Source organism: Dendropsophus ebraccatus, chromosome 6 (genome assembly GCF_027789765.1).
Source record: "Dendropsophus ebraccatus isolate aDenEbr1 chromosome 6, aDenEbr1.pat, whole genome shotgun sequence".
NCBI classification, from domain to species: domain Eukaryota; kingdom Metazoa; phylum Chordata; class Amphibia; order Anura; family Hylidae; genus Dendropsophus; species Dendropsophus ebraccatus.
In genome coordinates this window covers 68074051-68093388 of record NC_091459.1, presented here as the reverse complement: position 1 = coordinate 68093388, position 19338 = coordinate 68074051, and the positions used below count along the sequence as shown (strand labels likewise).

Genomic DNA, 19338 nt, shown 5'->3' with positions numbered 1-19338 from the left:
AAATATTTTATGGAGACTTCCAGGTTTTAAAAGTAAAGAAAACAACAAGGGAGCTAGGTTTCGTAAAGTAACCCAAGACACACCAGCCCCCACAAAGAGTGACCTGTAACTGGTTTTGTTATTGTCCACATCTCTTTTGCAGATATGTACTGTAGGTTTTGCTGAGAATGAGAATACACATTTACCTTTCCTCTTCTGTGGAAACCCAGTGCGGGCATATAGTACAAAGAGCAGCACAGAAGTGTCTGATAAGACAAGAGACGGATTTAAGGGTGCTCTGATGACCCAAGTATATCTTTCCTCAACTGAAAATGAACGTTCATCTCCTTATATACCAACATCATAGAACTGTACTGACACCAACCACTACCACAGACTCTAATACAAACCTTGACTTCCTTTTCACCTAGAGTAAGAAATAAGTGCAGTTCTGTATTTAAAAAAAAAAAAAAATGCAGAATATTTTCAGAAAATGATTCAAAATCTAACATGGTATTAACAATTTAGCAACATATGGATGAATGGAAAAATTATGGTGTTGATTTGAAGTCCTCTCCAATTCCACCAAATACTTTGGTATTTACAAGCAGGGGTTTTAGCTCTGTTGCCGAAATCCAAAACGGACGATGATGAAGAACAGCACATTTCTGTGTCCCATTAAAGAACAGCACTTGATCTGATGGGTACTACCTGCATGGGCTTTAAAACTAGCAAACAAAACTTTCACCAAGGCCATGATGATGTTAGCAGATGAAGGCGCCATTGTGCTTTATGTGAATGGGAAAGCCATAGAATCCATCTAAAATTATCAGTTAGCAAACTAGGATATTCCTCAGAAATGTGATGAAATCCACAGTATAGGAACATGAAGTTGAAATTGCGCTCCAGGACTAGTAGAGAGGCCCAAACCACCCCCCAAAAAAATGAAATAGGATATGGTCTTAAGATGTCTCCAAATGTCTGTTTCAACCCTCTGAAAGTGATGAAAGGGTTGATCTTCACTTTAGTCCAGCCAGAAGAAATCTGACTGTGCAATTTACTGTTGTATTACTTTGTACAGACTATGTACATTCTACAAGGTTCCTTAGTGCTACACTGTTGTACTTTTTGTCCCTGCAATCTGAGGACGTGCAAACTCCACAAAGTCATCAATGAGAACTGGCCATGCTCCTGTGAAGAGGAATAATATGGAATTAAGCAATTTCAACAAAATACTTCTAAAAATACTGCAAATAGGCAAAGGCTAAAAGAGGTTCTCCAGCACTGGGGTCCTATGCTTAGGATAGGTCAACATTGTTTGATTAATGGGGCTTCACCCCACCAAGTAAACAAAAATGGTCTTAAGTTCCTTACATTATTACTGGGATCTTAAAAATTTTAAAAAAAGTTTTTCATAATCAAACCTTATGCCCTATCCCCAGGATAAATAAAAAATGTCTGAACCACAGTAGCCTGACCACTGTAACTCCCCATTGATCATCAGAATAGCGGTCCTGGGTCCCCCTCCTGTTCAATATAGCAGATCTCTACTGGTCAGAAACTGTATATTAATACTAAATTATTTCTGTACTTACCCTCCTCGTCATAGTTAGACATATCATCTGCTATCATTGTGCTGAAATCTAGTAATAGGTTCCACGTATCCTTAGGTATTGACCTTTTATGATGTTCCTTGGTACAAGAGGAAAGAGGTTTTCAAGTACAAGGGTCACAGAAATAAAGTCTATACGCAATAAAAGTACCTTTATGTAGTTCACACCAGTATTCAGAGTGGACCTACACATGAAGAAATCAGACAAATAGCACCCAAGTAATACACCTCACAGACAGACTACACAGACACGTGATGACACTCTCCACAAACTACATACAAGTGCTATTAAAATCTCTGTACACAAATGCACCTAATGTTGGGTGCACAGAGCCTGTACATTGAGCCCTAAAGTGCTGCCTCATATCAGCCATGCATTACTGAGATACTTCTATAGAAGAAATGATGAGAATACTTCACAGCATCCAACTGAGCATGCTGCATTTTGCTGCATGTTGTCTCTCTGTATGCCTGTGTATGTAGAACAGCATGGCACAATTTACAACTTTGGGTGCAGCATTACAGATCTGAAGACATTGTAAAGATGCATAATATATCGGTGTGAGCCCTAAAGCTGAAAACGCTCTTGTAAAAAGGCCATAAACCTTTATTTCAATACACACTCAATTTACCAAGACTGGTGTTTGGCATGCCAGTTTTAGGTGAACTCCTGCTGGCATTAGATTCCCTAGGTTTATTAACAGGCCAAAGCCTGGGAGACTGTTGCCATGCTCTATAATTTTTTCCTGAAGCAGGGAAAACATGCTAAAAATTTATGAATATTTGCACAGCTGAGTGTAAGCTTAAACAAATTATACATTAAATTAAATATGGCATACTATATCATATTTATTTCAGTCACTATTTTGTTATGGCCATGTTTATGGAGAGAAAAAAAAGGTTTTTAAAACAACTGGTGCCATAAGGTTATACAGATTTGTAAATTACTTTTATATCATTACTCAAGTATTCCAGTATTTATCACTTGCTGTATGTCCTGCAGGAAGTGGTGTATTCTTTCCAGACAGACACAGTGCTCCCTGCTGCCACCTCTGTCTTTGACAGGACTTGTCCAGAGCAGTAGCAAATCCCAATGGAAAATCTCTCCTGCTCTGGACAGTTCATGCTCACAGACAGGAATATACTCTACCAGGAGGTCTTTATTAGACTATACAAAGGCTATGTTCATACATCTGTAATACTTTCTGCAATTGTGGACGTCAAATGGGTGATCTGTGTCACAACTTCTAGGGCCCGGCAGTATTGATTTGTGGCACGGATCACGGCCCCATCATTAATCCTTAACTACAGAAATCTATGGGTCCATAATCTGCTGATCAATTGTGGACAGAATATATGGATGTGTGAATGAGGCCTAAAGAGCTGGAAAGCTGCTCTAAATAAAAAGAAAAAATACACTTACCAATAAAAACTTGTTCCATAAGTCTAGGAATTTAAATCTTCCATTTAGAACTAAATTCCAATAGGCAATGGCCATTTCTAAGTCTGAAAAGTGATAACATTATGTTGAGTGCCTGATGTGGATGTAACAGACAAATCTCATTCTAGCTCAGCACAATCTAGACGTACCTAGACCCTTTTGCCCTGGATTTTTTGCAAAGTTGAATGTAAACTGATAAAAGTCCTTAAATCGCCCCGGATCTTTTAGTTCTTGTTCCATTTTCGGTAGCTGTGCTTTTAACTTTTCTATGCTGTCACACCTGTATTGAGAAACACATTTCAGATTTTATAAGAACAACAAGCTCTATTTTTAAGTGAAGGCACAGTCCACAAAATATAAAAAAAAAAAAAAAAAAAAAAAAAAAAAAAAAAACACACCACACACACAGACTAAATCTACCATATCTAAATATAACCTGTCTGAGAAACCCTTTAAAGCGACTCTGTACCCACAATCTGTCCCCCACCCCCAAACCGCTTGTACCTTCCTATAGTGGCTTTTAATCCATGATCTGTCCTGGGGTCCGTTCGGCAGGTGATGCAGTTATTGTCCTGAAAAACAACTTTTAAACTTGCAGCCCTGTGTCAAACTGGTGTGGCCCAGAGTGTCTGTGCATTAGGCTGGCACAACCTCTCTGTCCCTCCTCCCCACCCTCTTCATCATTAGGAATGCTCCAGCCAGGTATTCTGCTATTCCTCACTTGTCCGAACACTGCACAGGTGCCTTAACGATCCAGCCCATGTGCAGTATTCACACAGCTGATAAATAGTAGAAAATCTGCCAGTAGCATTCCTAATGAAGAGGGTGGGGAGGAGGGACAGAGAGGTTGTGCCAACTTAACCCACAAACACTCTAGGCAACGCCAGTTTGACACAGGGCTGCAAGTTTAAAAGTTGTTTTTTAGGACAATAACTGCATCACCTGCCGAACGGACCCCAGGACAGATCTTGGATTAAAAGCAGCTATCTGAAGGTACAAGCGGTTTGGGGTGGGCAGATTGTGGGTACAGAGTCACTTAAAAACATCCCGAAAAGCTTTTGATTAATTGTTCAGTTGTGAATATTTTAGACTTTGTATAGCAGTCAGAAAGTCCTTTATTGAGTTCATCTTGGCATTAAGGCTACATTCACATGTCAAAGTGAGAGACAATCCAACTCACCACACCTGCAAGCCCCAATTTCTACCTGTTACAGTCTACAGTACCTTCTCTCGATGTGTTCCAGGAAAGTATGGAACGAGATCTTACTGATCTACAGAGGGTTAACAATCCTCAGATTTTTTATTCCTTCTCCTGAACAGCAGCGGACCGTCCGTGATTTGGAACAAGACCACTATATGGTTATAAGACCTGCGGATAAGGGAGCTGCCATTGTTGTTCTAGATGTAAGTTTATATCAGAGGCTAAAAATGGATATGCTATCTGACACTACCACATACTGTCTACTCACCTCTAACCCTACTGCCACTACATGTATAATTTTATCAAGGTTAACTTTACATGGTAGTAATTTGGGTGTGTTTACTGAGAATCAAATGACCCACATGATACCAGATCATCCCAGGGCCCCGTTTTTTCATTATTTTCCTAGAATTCACAAGGGAACATTCCCTCCTCCTATACGACCAATCTTGGCCCGCATAGGCTCTCTGAATAAGAATCTGGGCTCCTGGGTTGATTCCTTGTTGCAACCAACATTCCTGGTTACATAAAATATTCAAAACACATACTAAATGTTGTGAATGACATCAAATGGCAGCCCAGATATTTTTGGGCCGCATGTGATGTGTCTTCATTATATGCATGTATAACACATGATTTGGGTCTAAGAGTGCTACACTGGTTTTTGAGAGAATATAGTTCTTATTCAGTAACCTTACAAGAATCCATTTTATTGGTGGTGAAATACTTACTAACACATACAGTAATTTCTTTTTATTTAATGGTACTTATTATTTACAGACATCAGGCGCCAGTATGGGGGCGAAATTCTCCCCTTCATATGCAAATATTTCTATGGCATGGTGGGACAATCTATAACTTAACAACTCTAATCTTCCTCTCCTTGATTCTGTGGTATGGTATGGTATGGCTAATACATTGATGACATAATTTTCATTTGGTCTGAATATGTAGCGGCCATACCTGCCTTTTTAGACTACTTGAATGCTAATCCCCTAAATTTAAAATTCACCTCACAGTGGAATAGCTCTAGCATTTCCTTTTTGGATTTCACTTTAACAAGTAACACCACTGAGCAAAGGGTCGATACTAAGACTAATCGTATGCCAACCATTGCATACCATAAAGGCAGTACCAGTAGAACTTACTAGGGCAAAATGTAATTGTTCCAACCCACATGAATGGTTACAACAGAAAAAACAGGTCTTAGATAGACTAACTGAACGTGGTTACAGCAAATGGATGCTGGGCTGTGGAAGCCGCCCAGCGCAGGACGTGTGTGATTATGTCACTGCGCTGCTGGGGTCGGGACATCGCTCACATATTCCTAGGCCCTACTATAATCTAATGCGATAGCGGGCTAGATGTAATTCAAACTCTAAATTGCCGTGTGGGCTAAAAATAATGGCACCACGGGCCAGATTTGGCACGCAGGCCAGAGTTTGACATGACTGACCTATATACAGTATATCGGAACATTGTATACACTCATGCTAGGATTAAGATTGGCATAGATCGAAACGTGTCAGCTATTGTCAGGTTTTATTGTTTTTGGTATGCTTTAATAAAGAATAAGTTATGGACCTTCACAGTGCTGGATTCTCCCTTTTCACCTTTACAGTCAGTATATTTTCAAGGATGAAATTTTTGATTAGCATTTTTTTTCTCCAAAATCTGCAAATATCATCCGTATTGTGCTCCATATTTTGCAGATCTGGAAAAAAATGGGGATGGCATAAAATGATATCCTTAGCCGTCCAAACCAGCCAGGAGGAGCTTAAAATGGCGAGGTCACAGAACTGCGGAACACAATTGCGGATGGTTTTGCAAAGTGCTTAGGTGTTCTCTGCAAAATGCAGAGGTCCCCATAGACTTCTATTGGAGTGTCTGTACTGCAATTGGAGACTGTATTACAACCAGCACTATTTTTTTATGTTGCAGATTGAGGATCCACAAAAATAGAAGGTGTAAATTGCACCATAGGAATTAATGGGTTACAAAGTACTCAGTATTTGCGGATCCATAAACTGACTTGTTATGCATGTTCCTCAAGTTGTTACGATTAAAACGATATATAACATGTATAACTTATATTGTATCTGATGGCCTATAAAAAATTCAAACCATTGTTAACAAATATATGTTCCTTAAAATCGCTCCATTCCCAGGCTTATAACGCTTTTATTCTTGGGTCTATGGGGCTGTGTCAGGCGTCATTTTTTGCGCCATGATGTGTTCTATCGGTACCTTGATTGCGCATATACGACTTTTTGATCGCTTTTTATTAAATTTTTTCTGGATTTGATGCGACCAAAAATGCACAATTTTGCACTTTGGGATTTTTTTGCGCTGACGCCGTTTACCGTGCAAGATCAGGAATGTGATTAATTAATAGTTCGGGCAATTACGCACGCGGCGATACCAAACATGTTTATTTATTTACTTTTATTTAAAACCTGGGAAAAGGGGGGTGATTCAGACTTTTATTAGGGGAGGGGGCTTTTTACTATAAACACTTTTTTTTTTTTTTTTTACACATATACTAGAAGCCCCCCTAGGGGACTTATAGAATATATATTTTGATCTCTCATTGAGATCTTTGCTGTATAGATATACAGCAAAGATCAATGAGATAGGCACTCGTTTGCTTTCGGCTGCTGCAGCCGGAAACAAACGAGTGCCGAGCCGGGGACGGGCGGCATCTTGGATGAGTCCCCGGCCGGCATCAGACAGGGAGATCGCTCCTCCGGGACAACGTCCCGGAGGAGCGATCTCCCCCACTAGGCCCCAGGGAAAGGTTGCCTCCGGTAATCGGAGGCAGCTGTCAATTTTGACAGCTGCCTCCGATTAGCTAATTAGCGGGCACAGCGATCAGACCGTGCCCGCTAATAGCGGCGGTCCCGGGCTACACGTGGCACCTGGGACCGCGGCGCTTCAAAGCGGTGTCGCCGCGCGGGCCTGCTTTGAAGCGCTAATGAGGACATATGACGTACGGGTACGTTATATGTCCATAAGAGGTTAATAAGGCCTTAAAGTGTCACTGTCGTTTTTATTGCAGAAATCAATAGTCCAGGCAATTTTAAGAAACTTTGTAATTGGGTTTATTAGCCGAAAAATGGATTTTTATCATGAAAAAGCAGTTTGAAGCTCTCCCCCCTGTCTTCATGGTTTTCCTATGGAGAGAGAAGGTAAAAGCAGCAAAACAGAACAAAGAGTTAATTTACATTCACATCGCGGGCTATCTCCTCTGACAGTCACCAGGGACCTCTCTGACCTCTAATTAGGGCTCTGAATAGCTCCCCCGCTGAACAATCCTTTTGTTCTCGGCTCTCAGCTACCCGCTAGTCTTGCTCCTTCCCCTTCCCCCTCCCCCTTCATAGACCAGACAGATCCGACTGATGAAAAAACAGTCGAGTTTTCCTGATTTTAAAGAGTGGATGACAGAAAGGAGAGGAGGAGGGGGGACCTGGGAAAAGGCTTTTTACATGCAGATAATGTACAAAGTTTCTTAAAATCGCCTGGTCTATTGATTTCTGCAAAAAAAATAAAAAATTTACGACAGTGACTTTTTAAAATTACACCCCATCCACCAGAAAACAGATTGCAAGCTCATTGGTTGAAGTCCATTTACTGTGATCTGTTCACAAGGTCCCTTATCCCCCAGGTGAATGGAGGGGAAGCCTGTATCTTAGGCTTCCACTTCATTGACTGTGGAGATGGTCAGGCACTGTGCTAGTTATAAATCTCAGACAGAATGCATGGAGAGGTGATCAAGCATGGGCAATGCTACTCATGATCAGTGAAAAACACATGGGGTAGACCCCCCACTGATCAGCCAGATAACACTATATGGGGATTGTGGGGGCTGAAGGAGGCTTATGTATCACTGTATATGGACATGGCTCGCACAAAACTAGCTATTTCCTTTGTCTTAAAGTGCATGCAAGGTAACTAGAACATTTCGCGCATCCTCTACTTACCCTAATTCGATCATGCCATCCATGAACTCTTGCTTTGAAAACTCGCATTGTGTGGCTGCTCTGAACTTCCAGGCAATGATTAATACACTGACACTGGCAGGATCTAGTGCCAGATCATCACAAAACTGCTGGATGCCATCTATTCCAATTTTATTTTCATCCTGAGGGTCTGCACAGCAAAAAGGAACAATATGTAATGGTAATGTACATAGCCAATGTGCCAAGTCTTTTAATATGTAGTAAGGCAATTAACATCACAATCACCCACCAATTTACAATGTATTCTTCGCTACAAAAATATGGCCATTTTCCCCTACTGTTGTCTCCAGTTTGGGTGGGAGTTTTGAAATTCAGTTCCATTGAAGTAAATGGAGCTTAAGGGGACAAACACACCTGCCGGACCCGCAGCGATACCTATCGCTGCGTATTTGCAGCGAGACTCGCTGCGGATCCCGGCCCTATTGTTTCAATGTTAGACAAAATCTCAGCAGGGATGTACATCCCTGCTGCGAGTTTGTGCCCAGCCCGCCCCGTTAACCCCTGCGGGGGGCGATCGGGGCTGCGGGGGGTGATCAGACTGCCGGGGCTGCGGAGGGAAATCGGGGCTGCGATAAGACTGCCGGGGCTGCGGGGAGCGATCAGGGCTGTGGGGGGGGATTCAGACGGCTGGGACTGCGGGCGGGCATTGGAGCGAGCGTATACTGTACCTGATCCCGGCTCCGGCTTGCTGAAGACTCCAGGAACCGCCGAAGCAAGCCAGAGCCGGGATCAGGTAAAGTATCTGCTCTGGAGGCCAGGGGGTTAACGGGGCGGGCTGGGGACAAACTCGCAGCAGGGATGTACAGGGATGATTTTGTCTAACATTGAAACGATAGGGCCGGGATCCGCAGCAAGTCTCGCTGCAAATACGCAGCGAGAGGTCTCGCTGCGGATCCGGCAAGTGTGTTTGTCCCCTAATTGCAAACCACACCTGAACTGGAGACAACAGTAGGGGGAAAAGTGGCCATGTTTTTGTAGTGCTGGATAACCCCTTTAATTTTTCTCTACAGCACCTTATGATAACAGATGATTGGGACTAGTTTATCTGATCACACATTTTTCCTACAAGCCGCTCGGTGGGTACAGGAGAATCATGGGACTGTTAAGGTAGTGTTAAACGGCCCAATTTGCCAAATAAGCGAGTGCCGATCCTATGTGGTCAAAAAGGGTACCAAAATAAATGACAGCACTAACACACTGCCCTCCAGAATAAAGCAAAGTACAAGTCTACACAGAGTGGTGCAGAAGTGTGTAAGATTGTTCACTGCAACATTTGTCCTATGTGAACATAGCCTTTTAGAAAACGTTGCTGCAAAATCCGCACCAAAAATGCCTCCGTTTGAGATACTTAATGTGATGTGAGCCTCATAGGGATGCATAGCGAAACTAACTAGTGGTCCACAGCCACTGCTATGGGATTCAGACAGGCACGTAGTCTAGCAATGGGACTTGAACAGGACCCTATTGGGGAAATAAAGCCACCATGTAAGAGAAGGATCAGCGCATCTGTATAGGAGGGGGGGAGGGGGAATTACTCTTTGCTTTACAGGGTTAAAGCATCCGATCCAAGGAGACTATGGTGGATGAGCAGACTCTGCAGTGCTTACCTTTGTATCTGTTATAAAGCTGCTCTAATTTCTTTCTGTCCAATGCTCCTTTTACACTCTCGCGGATATAGAGTTCAGGGTTCTGAAAAAAGTTGTCTGTGGCGACATCTAACTTCCAGTCATTCTGTGACAGGCAACTAACTGCAGTCTTTTCACTGGATTGTGTGAAGATCATAAACTGACGAACTTTATCTTTCTGCGAGGATTTCAACTTGTTCTGTGGAGGACAAGACATTGACACATAGATATGTATGGTAAGTCGAAGTATAGAATGCAGAGTATAGGTGCCTTCTCACGTACAGGATCCAAAGTAAATTTCATGCTACAAAATCCACTGCGATCCTGTGTCCTGTCATTTTCTATGTCCTCGCAGCAGATATTTAATTCCACTGCAAGTATGTAAAGCCCCTCCCCCCTAACTCCACCGCTTCCCAGCTTATACGTTACCTGGCCATGCTCCAGCTTGCCTCTTCTGCTCCTGGCGTCCCGCTCAACCAATCAGTGTCTGTGGTAGGGCAGCGCACCGATTGGCTGAGCAGGATGCAGGGAGCCAGGCACCTGAGAAGCAGGCAGGAGTACAGCCAGGTAAGGTATCGGCTGGGCAGCGGTGGGGTTAGGGGGAGGGGCTTTACATACTCACAGCGGAATGAAATATCAGCCCATACAAAAAAGGCCCAGGATCGCAGCGGATTTCACTGTGGAACAATCCTGTACTTGTGAAGGCTCCCTTAGGCTATGTTCCCACAAAATAATAAAGGCAAATAACGGCCATTATTAATTATCAAGATCATTCATAACGGCCGTTGTTTTGCAACAAAGGCCGTTTTTTGCCCTTATTTTTACATTATGGGAACATAGCCTAATTGTAATGCCTGCTCAGTCCAATACAGGCCCCTTTTGGGCCATGTTCAGACAAACACGGATTCTGCAGTTACAGTGCAATACAAATGAATGTGGTTTCCATCTAGAGGAGAAAATCAACCCGGATTTTAGGACCTGCTGCTGATTTTCACAATTGTCTGCATGCCCATTTTTTAAAATTACAGCAGGTTTCAATCTCTGAAAAACTGCTGTGTGTGAACACAGCCTAAAGGCCGCATTCCCATGGCGCATTTTACCATCAGAAAATGACAGCACTGAACATATCTGAGCTATACCTGGATTTCTGCAGCATATTTCATGCTCTATTGCCATAGATTAGCCCCATTCAGTGGGACCACATCCTGGCTACCGCATACATTTCCTGCCAGGAATGTGCTTCAGTATGACTATGGTCACCTATTTATTCACTGTGACACAGATTTCAAATCTGTGGTGAAAAATGTATTTGCACTGCAATTCACCATGAGAGAACAAGGGTATATATGCGAAATACATGTGCAAAAATATACCATGTGAACATCACCTTACACTTCTTACCAGACAGCACCCTCTTGAACGTTTATCCTGAGTTTACACAGGAATATGTACGGCCGATAAAGATAAACTTTAAAGCAGGTTCCAATCAGACGACCAGCCGATAATCGGGTATTTGCCCCATCCTCAGCTGATAGCTATCACTTTTACACAGGGCGATTATTAGCCACACTTGCATTTCTAGGGGGCGCTCCTGCCCCCTTCCACCCTAAATAATAAAAGGCTCCCAAATAATCTTGTAGTATAGGCTTAGGCTAGGTTCACACTACGTTTTTGCTAGGGATGGTCCAAACAGAGTTCGGTTCGGGTTCGTACGAACCCGAACTCTCGGTAATGATTCCCGCTGTCTGCCCGCTCTGTGCAGCGGGCGGATCCTTTTGCAATCCGTTTTTTTCAAAAACAGTTTAAAAAAAAAAACAGATTTAAAAAAAAAACATACATTTGTGTGCATCCGTTTTAATCCGTTTTTCCATTGACTTCCATAAAAAAAAAATGGATCAAAACAGATGTTTGGGTTTTTTTTTACGTACACAAAAACTTAGCTTATGGGTGCCTTCACAAGTAACGGATCCAGTGCCATTCATCCCTATGAGAACACATCCCGGCGGGAGTATACATTACCTGCTCGGCACTGCGGTTGCATGTGAGGCTCCCAGTTCCGGTCCCGCTCAGCCAATCAGTGCAAGTGCTGAGCGGGACTAGAGCCGGGAGCCTCACATGCATCCGTGGCGACGAGCAGGTAATGTATGCTCTCAGCAGCGGGTTAACTCACATACTCAATCCCGCTGCGAGTATGTGTTCTCAAAGGGATTAATGGCACTGGATCCGCAGCGGATTTCGCTGTGAATTCGCAGCGTGAAATCCGCTGCGGATCCGTTACGTGTGAAGGCACCCTACCTCATTTATTGTGTACGTTAAAAAAACGGATCCATTTTTATCCTTTTTTTTATAATGAAAACAGATGAAAACGGATGCAAACAAATGCAACTTTTTTTTTTCATCCGTTTTTGTAAAAAACGGATTGCAAAAACGTAGTGTGAACCAAGCCTTAGGCAAGCGTGTGCACAGCTTGCGACCCTTCAGCTTTTGCAAAACTACATTCCTCTATCATGACTGGACAGCCAAAACTTTCTTACCATGGGCTAAAGCTATACAGTAACCTGTATCTGTCTGACATAAGATTGCAATGTTAAACTGCTACATTACAACTACTAACAGAAAATGTGGTTACGGTGTGACCCACAAGTTACAGCAACACAACATAATCCCATTCACTGTCTTTGGTAGAGATTTGGTTACACCACGTGTGATTTTCTGTAGAATGTGGCTGAGACTTCTTCAGCTTTTATCCCAATGGCTGGTACTGTAATCTGCTGCTTCTATAGGCAAAATCCACAGCACTTCTTATCCCCCTGTGCATGTTTACCCATATGGCCTCTAAGGCCCCGTACATACCCCGTACAAGGCAGCCCTCTGATCACACTCCATGGGCCATCTGCGCCAATGGAGTCCACAAGACCAATATAGCTATATGCAGGAGGTCCGATTCAAATTATTACTTCTTTCTTAATACAGGATGCTTTTGTATGGAATACTGCAGCACACTGTGCTATTCTATTGAAAATGAGTATACCAACATACACCAACATAACAAAGGCCAAAATGACACTCTTTTAGGTCTCTGTGGGGTGAAAGAAGCACTATGGATATATTTGAGGCTTTTCTACTGCACAAAGCAAGCGGACAGAATCAGCCATGACCTCGTGTCTGACAAACTCATCCAACACTACTGGGTGAGCCAAGTGCTCAGAGATTTGATAGGACTTTAGCACAAGAGCTATAGATATTTGTCAAAAGCACAAGATTCTCTAGACTCTTCACAGACTGTTTCAGTTTGGACGCAAGCCCAGATGCCAGGATGTGGGCCGTCTGTTTATCCCCTCAAGTGCATAGATATCTATCTAGATATCCTTGTCATGGGACATAGAGGTGTAAATGAGGTAAAAGCTGCCCCCTATAGGAACCCCATACAGGATCCATTCTGCGTGTGAACTGAAGCCACATCACAGACATCAGTGTATAATATCTATTACATACACGTGATGCCGTGCACCAGGTTATTCAGAGCTGTTCACCAATATCCGCACAATCCTAACCTGTCAGACAGGTCCTGACATTAAACTAGGACAGGAGGCTACTTAATAGCAGAACATTTCTAGAATACCTGAATATAGTTACCATAATCCACCAGTGGTGTATGTTGTGTCATGTGAACAATGCCTTATTTTAGTATCTGGTCACCCATGGACTCCCCGGGGGTTTTACCGCAGGAGTAGACACTCATTCAGCTCGGCCACAGTTCGATTTCAACCTGCTGGATCCTTTAGTAAATTGATCTCAGAGGTGTCTGGCAGCAGCATTTGGGGACAGAGAGGTAGCTGTTGCCCAGAATCTAGCAGACATATAAGGCTACGTTCACACAGAGCAAAAGGAGCGGATTACGCAAGGAAATATTTCCGCCTGAAATCAACTGACGCTGAATTCCGAGCAGAATATAAGCAGAATGCAAGCAGAATCCCTGCTTATTCTGCTAGGAAAGTGTTCAGCTCGTAATCAGCTCTTGACAAATTCAGCGCGGAATACTCGAGGAATCCGCGCTGAATCCGCATGCATTCAGCGCTGAAATTCAGCGAGTATTTGGTGAGTAAACTAGACTATACCAGAACATATACTAGAATCCTCCTCCCCCCCTTTTCCCCATTTCCGCGCTGATTCAGCGAGTAATTTCCGCTTGTATTACGCTTGTATTCCGCGCTGAATCCGCGCTGAATCCGCGCTGAATCCGCGCTGAAACAGAAAATCAGAGCCCCATTGATTTGTATAGGCTTCCGCTAGCGGAAGAATGAACATGTTCATTCTTCTGGCGGAAAGCGGATTAGTTCAGTGCGGAAATTCCACTGTGTGAACTGCAGAGCAGAATTTCCATTCAACACAATGGAAATTAGCTCTGCACCTATTTTAACGGCTGAAATTTCAGCGCTGATTCAGCGCAGAAATTCAGCTGCTTTTGCTCAGTGGGAACGAGCCCTTAGGGCTCGTTCCCACTGAGCAAAAGCAGCTGAATTTCTGCGCTGAATCAGCGCTGAAATTTCAGCCGTTAAAATAGGTGCAGAGCTAATTTCCATTGTGTTGAATGGAAATTCTGCTCTGCAGTTCACACAGTGGAATTTCCGCACTGAACTAATCCGCTTTCCGCCAGAAGAATGAACATGTTCATTCTTCCGCTAGCGGAAGCCTATACAAATCAATGGGGCTCTGATTTTCTGTTTCAGCGCGGATTCAGCGCGGATTCAGCGCGGAATACAAGCGGAATACAAGCGGAAATTACTCGCTGAATCAGCGCGGAAATGGGGAAAAGGGGGGGGAGGAGGATTCTAGTATATGTTCTGGTATAGTCTAGTTTACTCACCAAATACTCGCTGAATTTCAGCGCTGAATGCATGCGGATTCAGCGCGGATTCCTCGAGTATTCCGCGCTGAATTTGTCAAGAGCTGATTACGAGCTGAACACTTTCCTAGCAGAATACGCAGGGATTCTGCTTGCATTCTGCTTATATTCTGCTCGGAATTCAGTGTCAGTTGATTTCAGGCGGAAATATTTCCTTGCGTAATCCGCTCCTTTTGCTCTGTGTGAACGTAGCCTTAGGCTGGCTTTATGCTTCTTGCATTACACTGGCTACCACTCAGGAAGCCAGCACAGCACACATGGGAAGCTTGTAAAAATGACTATAAGGCTATGTTCACACACTGTCATTTTTTTTTTACCTTTGATGGCCATCTTTTGGGATGGTTGTCATTTTATGACAAAATACTGGACATTATAATATGATGGCTGTTATTTTATCTCACCTAAGCATGTTTTCCTATTAGAAGCAAGAAGATTGGGCATGTTGAAATGCAACGGCCCAATCCTTCTCTCCTTTGCCATTTGCTGTCACAATAGAGCCCCCCTCCCCCTTATGTAGAGATGAGCGAACCTTGAGCATGCTCGAGTCCATCTGAACCCGAACGTTCAGCATTTGATTAGCGGGGGCTGCTGCAGTTGGATAAAGCTCTAAGGTTGTCTGGAAAATATGGATACAGCCAATGACTATATCTATGATTTCCACATAGCCTTAGGGCTTTATCCAACTTCAGCAACCACCGCTAATCAAATGCCGAACGATTGGGTTCCGATGTACTCGAGCATGCTCCAGGTTTGCTCATCATTAGTCTTTGAAGCATATGTTTACTTTGGCTTCTATTTAATGGACCCTCAAAATAAAAATAAAAAAAAATACACACACACCTCCTTAAAACACAGGCCATGCAATACCTAAGAACTGATCTCCAAATGTAAACCTTTCAAATGTAAGACTAAGGGCTGTATTACACCATGTGTCCCTCACCGTTACGGCCGATAACCACTTTGTGTAATGGAAGACAACGATCAGCTGACATGCATGATGTCGGCTGATCATTGTCTTTCAACAGGCAGAAATACTAACAATCAGCCTGTTAATGATCTGCTGCCATCGCTCCGCTGTCTCCTATGTGCTGCCCGGATGCACTAATGATCGCCTGGGTAGCCCCCCTGGCTCTAACCTGCTCCTCCTCCCTTGCTGTTGGTGCGTGTAATAGCATCGGCATCAGGGGGGGGGGGGGAGGAAACAAGGAGCAAGCGAGCGCTAACCTGACAAGTCCGTGCTCGCTTGCTCTCCACATCGGCCCGTGCAATAGGGGCTTAGGCTTAGACTTTCTGCTCTGTCTGTGGTGATAAGAGGAGGCTTCTGTAAAGTGATCTGTACAGCATTACAGGGACATGTGACACCAGTAGATAGAGGAGACAATATCAGCTCCCTGTGGTATGACCTCCTCAAAGGTCACAGAGCATGCTCAGTATTGTTTTAAACTCATCTTAACCCTTTAATGACAGAGCTAGTTTTCATCGTTACGCTTTTGTTTTTCCCTCCTCGTGTTTAAAAGGCCATAGTGCTTACATATTTTCCCCTACAGACCCACAATTACAGGCTTCATTTTTCCATAAAATATGCTGCAAAACCAGACAAAAATGATTTGTGCAGTGAAATAAAAAAAAAGGTGCACTTTTGCACTCTGGCGGGTTTTTGCGCCGCTTACCATGCAAGATCAGGAATGTGAATGTAATAGTTCAGGCGATTACACATGCGGGGAAAGGGGTGTGACTTAAAACTTTTATTAGAGGAGGGGATTTTTTTTATTAACATTTTTTTTTTCCACATAGAGTAATTAGAAGTCCCGTGGGAGACTTCTATATAAACAGCACTGATCTCCCATTGAGGTCAATGCTGTGCATATAATAGAGCACTGATCCATCAGATCAGTGTTTTATTATTCTGGTCTGCAGCAGACCAGATGCACTGATTGCCGAGCCGGGATCAGCGACATTCCGACACCGAGCCCCGGCCGGCTCAGTACAAGGGATCTCTCCTCCACTATCGCATCGCAGGGGGGCAGCGATACCGATGTTACGCCATACAGAGGTATATAGGTGTATATCCCATGTCATGTCTGCTCACCCCGCTAGTCCATAAAGAGGTACTGTATATATCCCATGTCATGTCTCCTCTCCTCCACCAGTCTATACAGAGGTGTATATCCCATGCCTATCCAACAGTTCATACAGAGGTGTATATTCCATGTCTGCTCTCCTCCACCAGTAGATACAGAGGTATATATCCCATGTCTGCTCCCCCTCCCAGCAGTAGATACATACAGAGGTGTACAGCATATCCCATGTGTGCTCCCCCAGCAGTAGATACATAGAGGTGTACAGTATATCCCATGTCTGCTTCCCCAGCAGTAGATACATGCAGAGGTGTACAGTATATGCCATGTCTGCTCCCCCAGCAGTAGATACATGCAGAGGTGTACAGTATATCCCATGTGTGCTCCCCCAGCAGTAGATACATACAGAGGTGTACAGTATATCCCATGTGTGCTCCCCCAGCAGTAGATACATACAGAGGTGTACAGTATATCCCATGTGTGCTCCCCCAGCAGTAGATACATAGAGGTGTACAGTATATCCCATGTGTGCTCCCCCAGCAGTAGATACATACAGAGGTGTACAGTATATCCCATGTGTGCTCCCCCAGCAGTAGATACATACAGAGGTGTACAGTATATCCCATGTGTGCTCCCCCAGCAGTAGATACATACAGAGGTGTACAGTATATCCCATGTGTGCTCCCCCAGCAGTAGATACATACAGAGGTGTACAGTATATCCCATGTGTGCTCCCCCAGCAGTAGATACACACAGGTGTATATCCCATGTGTGCTCCCCCAGCAGTAGATACATACAGAGGTGTACAGTATATCCCATGTGTGCTCCCCCAGCAGTAGATACATACAGAGGTGTACAGTATATGCCATGTGTGCTCCCCCAGCAGTAGATACACACAGGTGTATATCCCATGTGTGCTCCCCCAGCAGTAGATACATACAGAGGTGTACAGTATATCCCATGTGTGCTCCCCCAGCAGTAGATACACACAGGTGTATATCCCATGTGTGCTCCCCCAGCAGTAGATACATACAGAGGTGTACAGTATATCCCATGTGTGCTCCCCCAGCAGTAGATACATACAGAGGTGTACAGTATATGCCATGTGTGCTCCCCCAGCAGTAGATACATACAGAGGTGTACAGTATATCCCATGTGTGCTCCCCCAGCAGTAGATACATACAGAGGTGTACAGTATATCCCATGTGTGCTCCCCCAGCAGTAGATACATACAGAGGTGTACAGTATATCCCATGCAGAAGTTACATCCAGAGCCTGCCCTGCTGTCACATATCAGCAGGATGACAGGGAAGCTGGTGACAGCTGGGGCAGGTGACAAGTGGGGAGACATACAGGAGGGGCACAGGACTGGGGGCAGTCACACCGGGCACACAGCCCTCTCCCCATGGAGTAGGCCCGGCCACCAGCACTCCAGTATCACTGGTGCCCGTCTCAGAGCCCTCCCCCCCCGGCCAGGAGCCCTGTCATGCCGCCTCACACCGGAGGCCTGGCCGGCCGCAGGCCCCTGTACGCCACACCGGCGGCGGCGACAGGCCCAGCGCTCTCACTCACCATGTTGGTGCTCGGCCTCCCGGTGAGTGTGAGTGGTGCTCTCCGCTCTCACGGGCTCTCGGCGATCTCGCTCATGCGCAATGATGCTGCGGCCTGCGGCACGTACGGAGAGATGAGGCCGGCACGGCAGGCACTGTGCACCGGGGACACTCAGCCGGGGAGGCCGCTGCGATACAGGGGGCGGAGAGACTGAGGCACGGGGGGAAGAGAGAGCAGGGACGAGGCAGAGACAGTCCTGGTGCCCGCAATCATCCACACTGTTATAGGGCTGAGGAAATCCCAGCACGACAGGGGATTGGGGCACAAGGAGAAGGATTTCCCACAATGCCAGTCTACCCATACACCGGTGGGAAACAGGCTGCCCACTGAGGCACGGCCACCATAAGGTTATGTTCACACGGGACTAAAATGCTGCGGTTTTGTCGCGGGTTTTCCCCATTTCACTAAAGTCAATTCTGTAGCATTTTCAGTCCTGTGTGAACATACCCTAAAAAGACCAGGGCTATACAGCGGTTTCTGCTTCGTGTCATGGAGTCTCACTCAGGTGAATGGGGTCGCCTTGTAGTCGCTTTATTTTCTGTGTTTGCGCCTGTGGACTGTAGGCTGCAGCTCCCTCATAATATTATACGCGGAGAAGCTCTCTATGCCGGACACGGAGCGCGGCCATGTACGGGGCTGTCACATTGACATATCCCCCATTATAGGGGCACTCCAGCACTCATGGATTTCTTTCTGATGGACTGCTTTACAAAGTTATAGACTTGTAATTTACTTCTATTAAAAAAACGCAAGTCCTTCAGTACTCATCAGCAGCTGTATGTCCCGCAATAATTATTAGCTTCTGTATGTCCTACAGTAGCTATCAGCTGTTGTATGTCCTGCAATACTTATCAGCTGTTGTATGT

General features: G+C 44.5%; 1 protein-coding gene across 1 annotated transcript; it reads right to left on the bottom strand.

The window, feature by feature from the left end:
* Positions 1-442: 442 nt before the first annotated feature.
* DCUN1D1 (defective in cullin neddylation 1 domain containing 1) lies at positions 443-18730 on the bottom strand. Its single transcript, XM_069973799.1, has 7 exons — positions 18434-18730; positions 9860-10076; positions 8214-8382; positions 3182-3312; positions 3015-3097; positions 1575-1671; positions 443-1170 (listed from the first exon to the last, which is right to left on the bottom strand). The coding sequence occupies exons 1-7, from the start codon at positions 18434-18436 to the stop codon at positions 1091-1093; spliced, it is 780 nt and encodes a 259-aa protein (XP_069829900.1). The 5' UTR covers positions 18437-18730; the 3' UTR covers positions 443-1090.
* Between the last annotated feature and the right edge of the window lie 608 nt (positions 18731-19338).